General features: G+C 38.7%; 1 protein-coding gene across 1 annotated transcript in view; it reads right to left on the bottom strand.

The window, feature by feature from the left end:
- DERA (deoxyribose-phosphate aldolase) overlaps positions 1-13523 on the bottom strand; it is a 113598-nt gene that overhangs the window by 51832 nt on the left and 48243 nt on the right. The window contains exon 6 of the mRNA XM_060112765.1: positions 4750-4878. Within this exon, the coding sequence (XP_059968748.1) occupies positions 4750-4878 (129 nt within the window). The remainder of the gene's footprint in view (positions 1-4749; positions 4879-13523) is intronic.

Here is a 13523-nt window from a genome sequence, read left to right as displayed (position 1 = left end):
AGAGAATTAATCACCAGCAGACTACAGGAAGGATAAAAGATGGAAATGACATGTAAAAGACTAGTTTTACTTAGTTTTTTTTCCTTTTAATTTCCTTAAAAGACAAATGACTGTCAAAACAAAAATCACATCATTTTGAGGAATAGTTTATAAACAGTTGGAAGAAGAAGTACATTAAAATAATTCAAAGGACTCATGAGGGTGTAAATGGAACTGCTGTAAGGTTTTTACATTTCTGCCATTTGAAGTGTAAAGTGGAATACAGGCATACCTTATTTTATTGCGCTTTGCTTTATTGCGCTTTGCATTATTACACTTTACAGATATTGCATTTTCTACAAATTGAAGGTGTGTGGCAACCCTGCATCAAGCAAGTCTATTGGCACCATTTTTCCAACCGCAGTTGCTCACTCTGTGTCTCTGTGCCACATTTTGGTAATTCTTGAAATATTTCAAAAATGTTCATTACTATTGTATTTGTTATAGTGATCTGTGATCAGAAATCTTTGATGTTACTACTGCAAAAAACATTACAACTCTTTGAAGGCACAGATGATGGTTAGCATTTTTTGCAATAAAGTATTTTTTAACTAAGGTATGTATATTGTTTTTTAAGATATAATGCTATAGTACACTTAATAGATTATAGTACAGTGTAAACATAACTTTTATATGAACTGGGAAACCAAAATATTCATGTGATTTGCTTTATTGCAATATTCGCTTCATTGCAGTGGTCTGGACCCAAACTTGCACTATCTCTATGGTACATCTGTAATGTTAATTCTAAGTAGACTGTGATAAGTTAAGAATGCATACTGTAATTTGCTAGAGCAACTACTAGAAAAATACAAAGAGGCTGAAGATAAAAAGCCAAGAGAAAAAATAAAAATGAAGTGCTGTATCTGATGAAGCCAAAAGGTGGCAGGAAAAGAGGAACAAAAATAGATCAGAACAAGGAGGAAGCAAATGGCAAGACGATAGAGTTAAATCTTATCATATCAATAAATATGTGAAGTGTATATGGACAAAACATTTCAATTAAAAAGCAGAGATCACCACAATGAATTTTTAAAAAATCTGTCTCTAAGGGATAACTTTAAATATATAACCACAGATGGGTTGAAAATAAAAGGATGGGGAAAAGATATACCATGCAAATGGTAAGCACAAGAAAGCCGGTGTGGCTAGACTAATATTAGACAAAGTGGGGGCTTCCCTGGTGGCACAGTGGTTGAGAGTCCTCCTGCCGATGCAGGGGACACGGGTTCATGCCCCGGTCTGGGAAGATCCCACATGCCGCGGAGCAGCTGGGCCCGTGAGCCATGGCCGCTGAGCCTGCACGTCTGGAGCCTGTGCTCCGCAACGGGAGAGGCCACAACAGTAAGAGACCTGCGTACCGCAAAAAATATATATATATATTAGACAAAGTGGACATTCAGACAAAGGTCTAGTACCAGAGATAACAAGGGACATGTCATAATGATGAATATGCTAATTCAACAGGTAAACATATCAATCCTAAAAGTGTCTATATTTAACAACAGAGCTCCACAATAAAGTTAGAAAAAGCTGACAAAACTAAAAGGATAAGTATACAAGTCCACAATCATATCTGGAAATTTTAACAGCCCTCTCAGCAATTAATAGAAAAAGTATACCAAAGTGAAACCAAGCAAATCAGATCTAAAAAGTATGATCAACCAACTTGAGCTCTTTGAAAAGACTAATAAAACTGGCAGACCCCTAGAAAGACTCTATTTTCTACCAAAATGAAACAAAGAACAACAACAATAACAACAGAAAACAAAAATGACCAATATCGGGAATAAAAAAGGAGACATAACCATAGACCCTACAGACATCAGACTAATAAGAGAATATTACAAACACTTCAGACCAAAAATTTAGCAACTCATATATGTGTACAATGAAAAGCCACTAAGCAAACTCCTTATACATAGAACAACGTGACAGATCTCACAGCTATTACCTCAGGGGTAGGGGAAGGGGAACAAGCACAAAAGAGTACATACTATAAAAGTATAATGTTCTAAAACTGGCAAAGCTAATCTATGGTGATAAAATCAGATCAGCTATTGCACCTGGAGCAGAAGGTAAAAAGAGTGGAACTGACTGCAAAGGGGAACAAAGGATATTTCTGGTATGATGGAATATACAAACTGTCAAAACTCATCATATCGTACACTTAACACTTGAACTTTACTGAATGTAAATTTACCTCAGTGAAGTTGATTTTGAAGAAAACAAAAACAGTTTTCAAAAATACTACAGAAATAGGATGAAACATGAGTTTAGTCCATAAATTTTTTTAATTTAAAAAATCTTTCAAAACATACTTCATTTATGCTATATACCCTCTTAACAAAATAGAAAGCATAAACTGTGGGCCAGGAAGTGCATGATACTTCACAAAGATGTGCCTTTAATTCATGATAAGATCTAGCACAGTGCCTTGGGAGACAGCTGGGTTACAACTGAAAAAGCAATACACCTGAAGCCAGAAGACCTGGGTTCAAATAATGACTTATGTGATCAATTAGCTTTGAACCTTAGGCAAGTCTCTCCATCTTAAGTTTCTTCATCAACTACAGGGCTGGTGTGAAGGTGAAGAAATATTATTCTAAAGTATCTAGTAAAAACACTTCACAGACAAAGTCATATTACTCACAGTAATAGATGAAGAAATGAAGGAGATAAACAATGACGTGGACATGGATACAAGACAACAGGAACAGGGGAGAGTGTGTTTCTAGTCACATTTCTGTCTGTGGCTGCGATGGGTGGGATGGAGGATGGAACAGAAGTGTCCAAGCATGAGGACCTAATACCATGTTCCTATCCTATGCAGTAGGTGCAGGGAGTAGGAGAGGGTTAGCTGCCGGCCCAGAACGAGTATACTTTCACTGTGACCTGGATCCCGGCATTCTGGGCTAACTCCCTTGTTCTGGTGAGGAGCATGAAAAGGGAGGCTACTTGTCTACCTGAGACTCCCATGGGCTTTGCCCAGGTTCCTGAGAGTTGCAGCATCTTCTATTACTGGGGGCCTTTGAAACGCCAACATAACTAATGACCCACCCTTTAAAGTGTTCCACTCTTCCCTATCCTTGGGTTTTCAGAGATTTCGCTCTAAATAAAACAAGCAGAGTAGAGATCTTTTGGATATAGCAGCAGTGACCAGAGTAACAGCTTCATTAATGCCTAGTTGGCTGATTTTCAGTAGAGTTCCAGGGAACGATGCTTCGTCTGAGTCTTCAAAAAGCACATGAGCAGAAAAATCTAGAGGGTGACCACAACAAAGGCCCAGATTTAAGACCTGAGAAGTCACGTATCTTCCAAACATGGAGCCAGTAGTAGGGCCCCAAAAAATCCAATACTGAGTCACAGTATAGTATGATAAGTTATCTGATAGAGGTTTTAACAGAACACTACGAGGGCATGCAGAGGGGATAATAAACCAAGTGGTGGGGGAGGAAGCAGTATTGGGGAAATATCCTCGAAAAGAGTGACAACTATGCTGAATCTAAAGATGTTCAAGAGTTATTTGGGCAAAAGGCATTCCAGGCAGGGACACAGCAGGTACAAAGACTCCAAAGGATTGGACGGTGCCACGTGCAGAGCACAGCGGGTAATTCCATAGAGCTGGAGCATATGGTATGCAGTGAAAATGAGGTGATGGCAGAGGCACAGGCAGGGTCTTGAGAAAGACATTTTTTATTTTTTTTATTTCTTTTTTTGGCCGTGCCACACGGCTTGCAGGATCTTAGTTCCCCGATCAGGGATCAAACCTGGGCCCCTTGCAGTGGAAGTGTGGAGTGCTAACCACTGGACCACCAGGGAATTCCCTGGGAAGATCCTTTTTTAAAGTCAGGCTGAAGGAATTTATATTGTATCTTGAAAATGAAGAGGAGCCACTGAAGGATTTTCAGCAAGCAGTACCACAACCAAATTGGCATTTTAAAGAGATCATTCTGGCAACAGTGTGGAGAACAGATTGAAAGGGGACAAAAGTAGAGACAGGGAAAACTAGTTAGGAGACCGCTGAAGTGATCCATGTGGGGAATGACAGTGGTCTAAGAGAACAGCACACAGAATGGAGCGAGGACATATTAGATACGGTAAAAAAGTAGAACTCTCAAGACTTGTTCACTGATTCATATGAAGGTGAGAAAAAGCAATCCAGCATGACTCCCAAGTTTCAAGCTTGGGCGTATGACTGACTGGCTAGACATGCTGTTTGTAAAGATAAAGAATAAGTCAAGCTACATTTCAAAATATAAAAAACGATGACACTGCCCTAAATTTAAGAAGAAAAAATTAACACAAACAAAGCACAGGCTGCCTTAGACAGTATGGATATGGATCTCTGAGAAAAATCAAACCTTAAATTCACACAGAGGAATAAGTCAGTTAAAGAAATTTCTGTCTAACATATGTTGATGAATGAATAATCAAAGAATAACACAGAAGGCAAGTCACTAACAAGAGAGCCATCTACTGCCTTACAAGGATAGTGCAGTGATAAAATGCCACCAAAAAATGTGGAAGAAAGCCAAGTTTGCGAACATTTCCCACTGCACATGTATTCATAAAGTATCTGACGCCCCACCAAAACAAACTCCAAGTGGTTAGCACTTGCAGCTAATAGCCAAATGCTCTGACTCACTTATTTCTTCTAAAAACATCAATTCACTATACACCATCATTTCAATATAAAACCTGGCTTACCTGCCATCATTGCTATCATGCTGGCTTTATAGACATTCGTAAGAGATCCAAGTTCTCCTGTTGCTAAGATGGTTTTGAGATGAGCCTCCCCACAGGCCTTGCGAAACTGACGAATCTCATCATATAGGGCTGGGGAAGGAAATAATTGAGGCAGTTACAAAGCAGGCAAGTGATAACATAACTTGGCAGCCCTTCAGAGCTGGTAGAACCCATCTCAGATTTAGGAAACATAAACCATTTGTCACTTTCTAAAAATCACCCCAATTTAATATTGCCTCAAGCATTCTGTTGCAGTTCACATCCTGTTACAAGGAATGCTTAGTTTGCTATCATGAAACTCTTTCTATGCCCTGGCCCAAGGTCCTGAGCCATGGAGCTTTTAAAATATTAAAATGACATGGAAATTACAAATAGTTTTTGCTGCTTCCATATGATGGTTACTTAGAATAAAAAAGAAATCCATCTACCAGATACACAGGGGTATGCTACTTTGCAAACTAAAGAAAAAATCCTCAGGTCCTTATTAATTCTCACATTCACACAAAATAAGTTCTCTTGTTGGAATATAAAGCAGGCCTTTCCTGAGAGCTCAGCTAATTGTAATAAAGACATAAGAGCTTGCCCCACTATCTGCCAGGGTATGTGTCTATATATTGGACTAAAAAGTGTTGAGCCTGGCCAGGTAGTGATGGATGTATGTACACAAATCCAGCTGTAGAGGAATTCAGAGATGCAGCTTTGAATCTATTAACCTCTGACGCCAATAGCACATTTGGCTTTCTAGAACTTCATATAGCACTCTGAAAGTGGCTGGATAAAAAAAAAAAAAAAAATTAGTCTCAAGTCAGCAAACTCAGTGAAACCATGAAAGTTATAACAAGATAAACAAAACTTGTCTTCTCAATCCTAGAAAACTTGAACTTAACCTGAACCTCAACAGTGAAAACTGAACACAAATAAAGGCAAGGATTCTATCACAAGATGCACAGTAAAGTCCAGTGTTCGTTGCCTCCAAGAAGTACCCACAGGCTTTTAAAGAAAGAATTGAATATTTTCACAAATCCCTAATAATCAGTAGTTTTGAGTATTAGAGACCATCTGAGATGCCACACCTCCCACCTTACCCTGTACGTCCCACATAAATTATGAGAAAATCATCTTACCCACACATCCAATATGACAACATGTGAGAATGGTATAAACAGCCAAAGACTATGTGGCAATAACAATTTATATTCTTTTAACTCAGAGTATGAATCTTGGATGGAATGACATTTACTGAGTTACCAAATCTAAAAAGAGAAAGTTGTCCTCTAAGAACTAATGACAAGGAAATCTCTTGATCTAAAACTTCGAAGGCTAGGGACTTCACTGGTGGTCCAATGGTTAAGCCTCTGTGCCTCCACGGCAGCGGACAGTGGTTTGATCCCTGGTCGGGGAACTAAGATCCCACATGCTGTGCTTTGTGGTGAAAAGAAAAAAAAAAATCAAGGAAATCAAAACATAACTAGAAACAAATTACAATGAAAACTCGATGACCCAAAACCTATGGGATGCAGCAAAAGCAGTTCTAAGAGGGAAGTTTATAGCTATAAAAGCCTACCTCAAGAAACAAGAAAAATCTCAAATAAACAATCTAACCTTACACCTAAAGGAACTAGAGAAAGAAGAACAAACAAAACCCAAAGTTATCAGAAGGAAAGAAATCATAAAGATGAGAGCAGAAATAAATGAAATAGAAACAAAGAAAACAATAGCAAAGATCAATAAAACTAAAAGCTGGTTCTTTGAGAAGATAAACAAAATTGATAAACCATTAGCCAGGCTCATCAAGAAAAAGAGGGAGAGGACTCAAATTGATAAATTAGAAATGAAAAAGGAGAAGTTACAACAGACACCACAGAAATACAAAGCATCCTAAGAGACTACTACAAGCAACTCTATGCCAATAAAATGGACAACCTGGAAGAAATGGACAAATTCGTACAAAGGTATAACCTTCCAAGACTGAACCAGGAAGAAATAGAAAATATGAACAGACCAATCACAAGTAATGAAATTGAAACTGTGATTAAAAATCTTCCAACAAACCAAAGTCCAGGACCAGATGGCTTCACAGGTGAATTCTATCAAACATTTAGAGAAGAGCTAACACCCATCCTTCTCAAGCTCTTCCAAAAAACTGCAGAGGAAGGAACACTCCCAAACTCATTCTATGAGGCCACCATCACGCTGATACCAAAACCAGACAAAGATACTAAAAAAAAAGAAAATTACAGACCAATATCACTGATGAATATAGATGTAAAAATTCTCAACAAAATACTAGCAAACAGAATCCAACAACACATTAAAAGGATCATACACCATGATCAAGTGGGATTTATCCCAGGGATGCAAGGATTCTTCAATATATGGAAAATCAATCAATGTGATATACCGTATTAACAAATTGAAGAAGAAAAACCATGTGATCACCTCAACAGATGCAGAAAAAGCTTTTGACAAAATTCAACACCCATTTATGATAAAAACTCTCCAGAAAGTGGGCATAGAGGGACCTACCTCAACATAGTAAAGGCCATATATGACAAACCCACAGCCAACATCATTCTCAATGGTGAAAAACTGAAAGCATTTCCTCTAAGATCAGGAACGAGACAAGGATGTCCACTCTCGCCACTATTATTCTACATATTTTTGGAAGTCCTAGCCACAGCAATCAGAGAAGAAAAAGAAATAAAAGGAATACAAATTGGAAAAGAAGAAGGAAAACTGTCACTGTTTGCAGATGACATGATACTTTACATAGAGAATCCTAAAGATGCCCCCAGAAAATTACTAGAGCTAATCAATGAATTTGGTAAAGTTGCAGGATACAAAATTAATGCACAGAAATCTCTTGCATTCCTATACACTCATGATGAAAAACCTGAAAGAGAAATTAAGGAAACACTCCCATTTACCATGGCAACAAAAAGAATAAAATACCTAGGAATAAACCTACTAGGGAGACAAAAGACCTCTATGCAGAAATCTATAAGACACTGATGAAAGAAATTAAAGATGATACCAAGAGATGGAGAGATATACCATGTTCTTGGATTGGAAGAATCAATATTGTGAAAATGAGTATACTACCCAAAGCAATCTACAGATTCAATGCAATCTCTATCAAAGTACCAATGGCATTTTTTTACGGAACTAGAACAAAAAATCTTAAAATTGGGCCTCCCTGGTGGCGCAGTGGTTGAGAGTCCGCCTGCCGATGCAGGGGACACGGGTTCGTGCCCCGATCCCGGAGGATCCCACATGCCGCGGAGCAGCTGGGCCCGCGAGCCATGGCCGCGGGGCCTGTGTGTCCGGAGCCTGTGCTCCGCAACGGGAGAGGCCACAGCAGTGAGAGGCCCGCGTACAGCAAAAAAAAAAAAAAAAAAAAAATCTTAAAATTTGTATGGAGACACAAAAGACCCCGAATAGCCAAAGCAGTCTTGAGGATAAAAAACAGACTTGGATGAATCAGACCCCTGACTTCAGACTATATTACAAAGCTACAGTAATCAAGACAATATGGTACTGGCACAAAAACAGAAACATAGATCAATGGAACAAGACAGAAAGCCCAGAGGTAAACCCACGCACTTATGGTCAACTAATCTATGACAAAGGAGCCAAGGATATACAATGGAGAAAAGACAGTATCTTCAATAAGTGGTGCTGGGAAAACTGGACAGCTACATGTAAAAGAATGAAATTAGAACACTCCCTAACACCATACACAAAAATAAACTCAAACTGGATTAGAGACCTAAATGTAAAACCAGACACTATAAAACTCTTAGAGGAAAATATAGGAAGAACACTCTTTGACATTAATCACAGCAAGATCTTTTTTGATCCACCTGCTAGAGTAATGGAAATAAAAACAAAAATAAACAAATGGGACCTAATGAAACTTCAAAGCTTTTGCACAGCAAAGGAAACCATAACCAAGATGAAAAGACAACCCTCAGAATGGGAGAAAATATTTGCAAATGAATCAACGGACAAAGAATTAATCTCCAAAATATATAAATAGCTCATGAAGCTCAATATTAAAAAAACAAACAACCCAATCCAAAAATGGGCAGAAGACCTAAATAGACACTTCTCCAAAGAAGACATACAGATGGCCAACAAGCACATGAAAAGCTGCTCAACATCACTAATTATTAGAGAAATGAAAATCAAAACTACAATGAGGTATCACCTCACACCAGTTAGAATGGGCTTCATCGGAAAATCTACAAACAACAAATGCTGGAGAGGGTGTGGAGAAAAGGGAACCCTCTTGCACTGTTGGTGGGAATGTAAATTGATACAGCCACTATGGAGAACAGTATGCAGGTTCCTTAAAAAACTAAAAATAGAATTACCATATGATCCAGCAATCCCACTACTGGGCATATACCCAGAGAAAACCATAATTCAAAAAGTCACATGTACCCCAATGTTCACTGCAGCACTATTTACAATAGCCAGGTCATGGAAGCAACCTAAACGCCCATCGACAGACGAATGGATAAAGAAGATGTGGTACATATATACAATGGAATATTACTCAGCCATAAAAAGGAACGAAATAGGGTCATTTGTTGAGACGTGGATGAATCTAGAGACTGTCAGACAGAGTGAAGTTAAGTCAGAAAGAGAAAAACAAATAACGTATATTAACGCATATATGTGGAAACTAGAAAAATCGTACAGATGAACTGGTTTGCAGGGCAGAAATTGAGACACAAATGTAGAGAACAAACGTATGGACACCAAGGGGGGAAAGCGGCAGGGGGATGGGGGTGGTGGTATGATGAACTGGGCGATTGGGATTGACATGTATACACTGATGTGTATAAAATTGATGACTAATAAGAACCTGCTGTACAAAAAAAAAATAAAATTTAAAAATTTAAAAAAAGGCTAATGTGCAGTTAACTTATGATTTAATTAATGATTTTTCTTCCTAGTACAATGTTGCCATCAAAAGCAAGCTTAAGAGTGAAACAAATGTGGATTTAAAACCCAACTCTGTCACTTCCTGTGTGACCTCAGGCAAGTTATTTCTCTCAGCCTCACCTCCATCCTTAAAATGTCAATAACAGTATTTATTTTATAGGGTTATATGAGGATTAAAAGAGAAGATATATATACAGTACTTCACACATTGCCTGTCTTACTGTAAGCACTCAAAAAGTTTAATCATTAAGCTCAGAATTCTAGTAAAATGAATTTTCACTAAGTGTTGTGTGATAAAAGTCAAATTGTGCTGCATGGCCTGACCCAGCCAACTCTTTGTACTGCACCGAAATTTTGTTATACGGATTAGTGTTTACAACCAGTGAGCCATCAGATAAGGCTTGAAAATATTTTATCACAGCATTTGTTAAAGTGAACTTTGGCCTGTATAGCGAAATTCTTTTTTTTTTTTTTTTTTTTTTTTTTTGCGGTACGCGGGCCTCTCACTGTTGCAGCCTCCCCCGCCGCAGAGCACAGGCTCCGGACGCGCAGGCCCAGCGGCCACGGCCCACGGGCCCAGCCGCTCCACGGCACGTGGTATCCTCCCGGACCGGGGCACGAACCCGTGTCCCCTGCATCGGCAGGCGGACTCTCAACCACTGCACCACCAGGGAAGCCCCCGCGAAATTCTTAAAACGTTGATCCTGAGCATGTTTATGAACAAAATTACCACCAGCCTTTTTCTGAAACATATTACCTTTTGACTCAGTGAATTTCTTCACCTACAGTTAAAATTAACCAGAAAAACCAGATGTATTTTATGACTCAATTATCAGCCACCTGGAGTTTACGCTTTTTAATCCATGATCCAAACAGAATGAACCAAAAATGGTCACTTCAAGCTTAATTGGATTTAACAAATATGGAACTAGTGCCTTCTGATTCTTTAACGGCCAACTCCTCAAATCATTTTACTGACCTATTTCACCAAATAACAGGATCAAGGTTTTCTAAGCAAATAACTTAAATCTTTAAAGATCAACATTGGGAAAGTTGTTATTTGTTTCTGTTACCATTTTGCCCAGAGTATACCAGGACAATTACATCAAGAAGCACACACCAAGTCTGGCCTTATTAAAGCGTTGCCTGGGCTCCATCAAATGAATGCTTCTCCTTGGTCCTTTGAATCTTACTGAGTGATGCAAAGATGAAGAACAGTTAGGGATTTTCATCAGTACTGCAGCATCAGCAATGGCAGCAGATCCAAGAGTCCAGTGGCCACCAGCCAGCAGCATGGTACCCGTGCTGGCCGGTGGAAGCAACTCCAGCAGTGGCCCTGTAAGCAGACTCTTCCTGTGGCACAGCTGGCTTATTCTCAGCTCCCCACTCTTTCATGGTCCTGCTTGTTTTGTAAGCGGTTCTCCAGGCTTCCCACTGATTCAGTGAGCTACTCTACATCCTCCTAATAAATCCCTTTTCAGCTTAATCAGAATTGTTTTCATTAGTTTTTAACCCACAACTCCAGTATAACACATACAGAAGACTGGGGAAGTATGGTGTAGTAGGCAACAGTGTGGGTGCTCTGACGGCCTGGATTCAGATCCTAGTTCTAAACTAATTTGTTGTTTGATCTGCACAAAATTACTTAACCGTTGCCTTGGTTTTCTCATCTGTAAAATGGGGATAATAGAGGTTCACATATTTTGTGGAGTTATTTCGAGCATTAAATAGGTTACCATACATTAAAAGTTCTAAGGACAGTATCCAGCACCTGGTTAACAATCAGGGAATGTCAGTCACTTGTTCTCCTGCTGCTGGTAGCGACGGTGATGCTGTTACAGTTTCTGCTGAGTGCTTATCAAGTTCAGAGCACAAAGGGACTGATAAAAGCAGAGGACACCATGATCTACGTTTCCTAAAGAACATAAGATACGACCTCTTTGGGGCACTAGAGCAGAAGTCTAGCTTACTATATCACAAACTTCTTTTAGCTTTGTTTGTTTTAACTCAGAGCCCATGCTCCTTTGGATAGCAGAGACTGCTGGTATAAGACAGTTTTGGCTACTTGCTAGTCATGTAAACTTGTAGGAATTACAATTTTTCTAAGCCCAAATTACTTAGGGGGCTTCAGTTTGCTCACATATTTTGGGTAAGATTAAATAGAAGAATACATGTAGCTAGAAGAGTACCAGGCATTTGCTAAGCATTTAATTATCCATACTAGTTTTCTATATTTTTCCTTATGTAGTTTCTGAAATCCAAAAATAACTTTAAAAAACAAACCAAAGCAAGTACTGTCCTAATACTTATAAAAATATACTGAGAATTTACAGATCTTATTTACAAAATAAATAAATAAATAAACCATTTCACTCCAACACACACCATGGAAGCCACAAGAAGCACAGGTAGTTTTGAACACCTGGCATTGCAGTAATAGTCACCCTGGAAACTAGATAAATGCCATATGCAAATCAAAGCAACTTGATGGCTGAAATGTAACCTAGTCAATCTCAAATCATAATGTCCTTTATCATACTCAACTTTCACTTTCCTTTCAATATGAATAAGCAAAACAATGGAAAAACTAATGGGTGGGTTTCCTCCTACATCTGCAGGGAAGGACAGCAGCAGGATGTAGATTTATATAATTGCTACAGGACTATGTATGTGGAGGAAATTACAAGTGAAGTAATAAGTTCAAGAGATCCTCCTTCCAAAAAATTCCTCATTAGGAATCATTACCCAAAAGAATTAAAAATCCTCCAAGTTTTCAAAGCATCTTCCTTCAAAAATTCTCAAAGTGTTTTCTACACATTGAGGGATGCTCTTACCAGTGAGGGTTGGGAATTCTGGAAAACTTGGTAAGCACAGCCAGCCTGAGTACGCAGTACTGGGCCAGGGAGACAGCCTGCACGGTCAAGAGATTGTTACATACAAGGGAATTGAGCAAATAAGTAACTATACTGATGAAAATTTCTCACTGACAAGAAAAAGAGGCATAAATATAGAAAAGGAGAGGGCAAGAATAAACCATGTGCTGTTGGCTTGTAATGGAAGTTATCCACGTGAACTCATGTTTCTAAGACAGATAGATAGATAGAGAGATACAGACAGATGTATGCGTGTTTGTATGTGTACTGTATACATTCACATATTTTGTAGAGCTTTCTACTGAGAAGGCCTAGAAACAACAACCCTGTAGCAATGAGTACACCTAGCACCCAGATCTTGGTTTCTAAATACCAGCCTTCAATAAAAGGAAGCAGAGCTCCTTGGGAAAATGGCCGATTCCAAGCCTGGGGCAGAGAAAGCTGAAAATAAGCAGGAAATATCTTGTATAAGAATTACAAGGAAGGTCTTGGAGAAAAATGGAAACATGTCAAGAGGACAGAGGAGCCAGTCTGAAGCAGCTGCCACTTGCCAAATCTGGGACAATCTGAGTACCAAAATAAATAATGACAGTAATGGATTATAACCAACTGAGTAAAACAGGCATCCATGAGTTCTTACAGAGAGGAAGAAAGGGAGGGAGGAGAAGGTAATGCTAACTAATAAGTATAGAAGAAATGATGGAATTAGAAAATCACCATTTGGCAACTATCGGAGCAATAACTGAAAAATCATCAATGAACACTAAAACAACTGAGTAAAAGTTAGATAAGGAACAGGATATTAACATGGTCTCAAAATATCTCCATTCATAATGGATGTTAATTACCTATTAAAATACAAAATACTTATTAATTTTACAATGGAGAAACTCGGCAGAAACCATATTA

The sequence above is a fragment of the Mesoplodon densirostris genome, chromosome 11, assembly GCF_025265405.1.
Source record: "Mesoplodon densirostris isolate mMesDen1 chromosome 11, mMesDen1 primary haplotype, whole genome shotgun sequence".
NCBI lineage: Eukaryota > Metazoa > Chordata > Mammalia > Artiodactyla > Ziphiidae > Mesoplodon > Mesoplodon densirostris.
The sequence above is the reverse complement of the archived record's forward strand: the minus strand, read 5'-3'. Positions and strand labels throughout refer to the sequence as shown.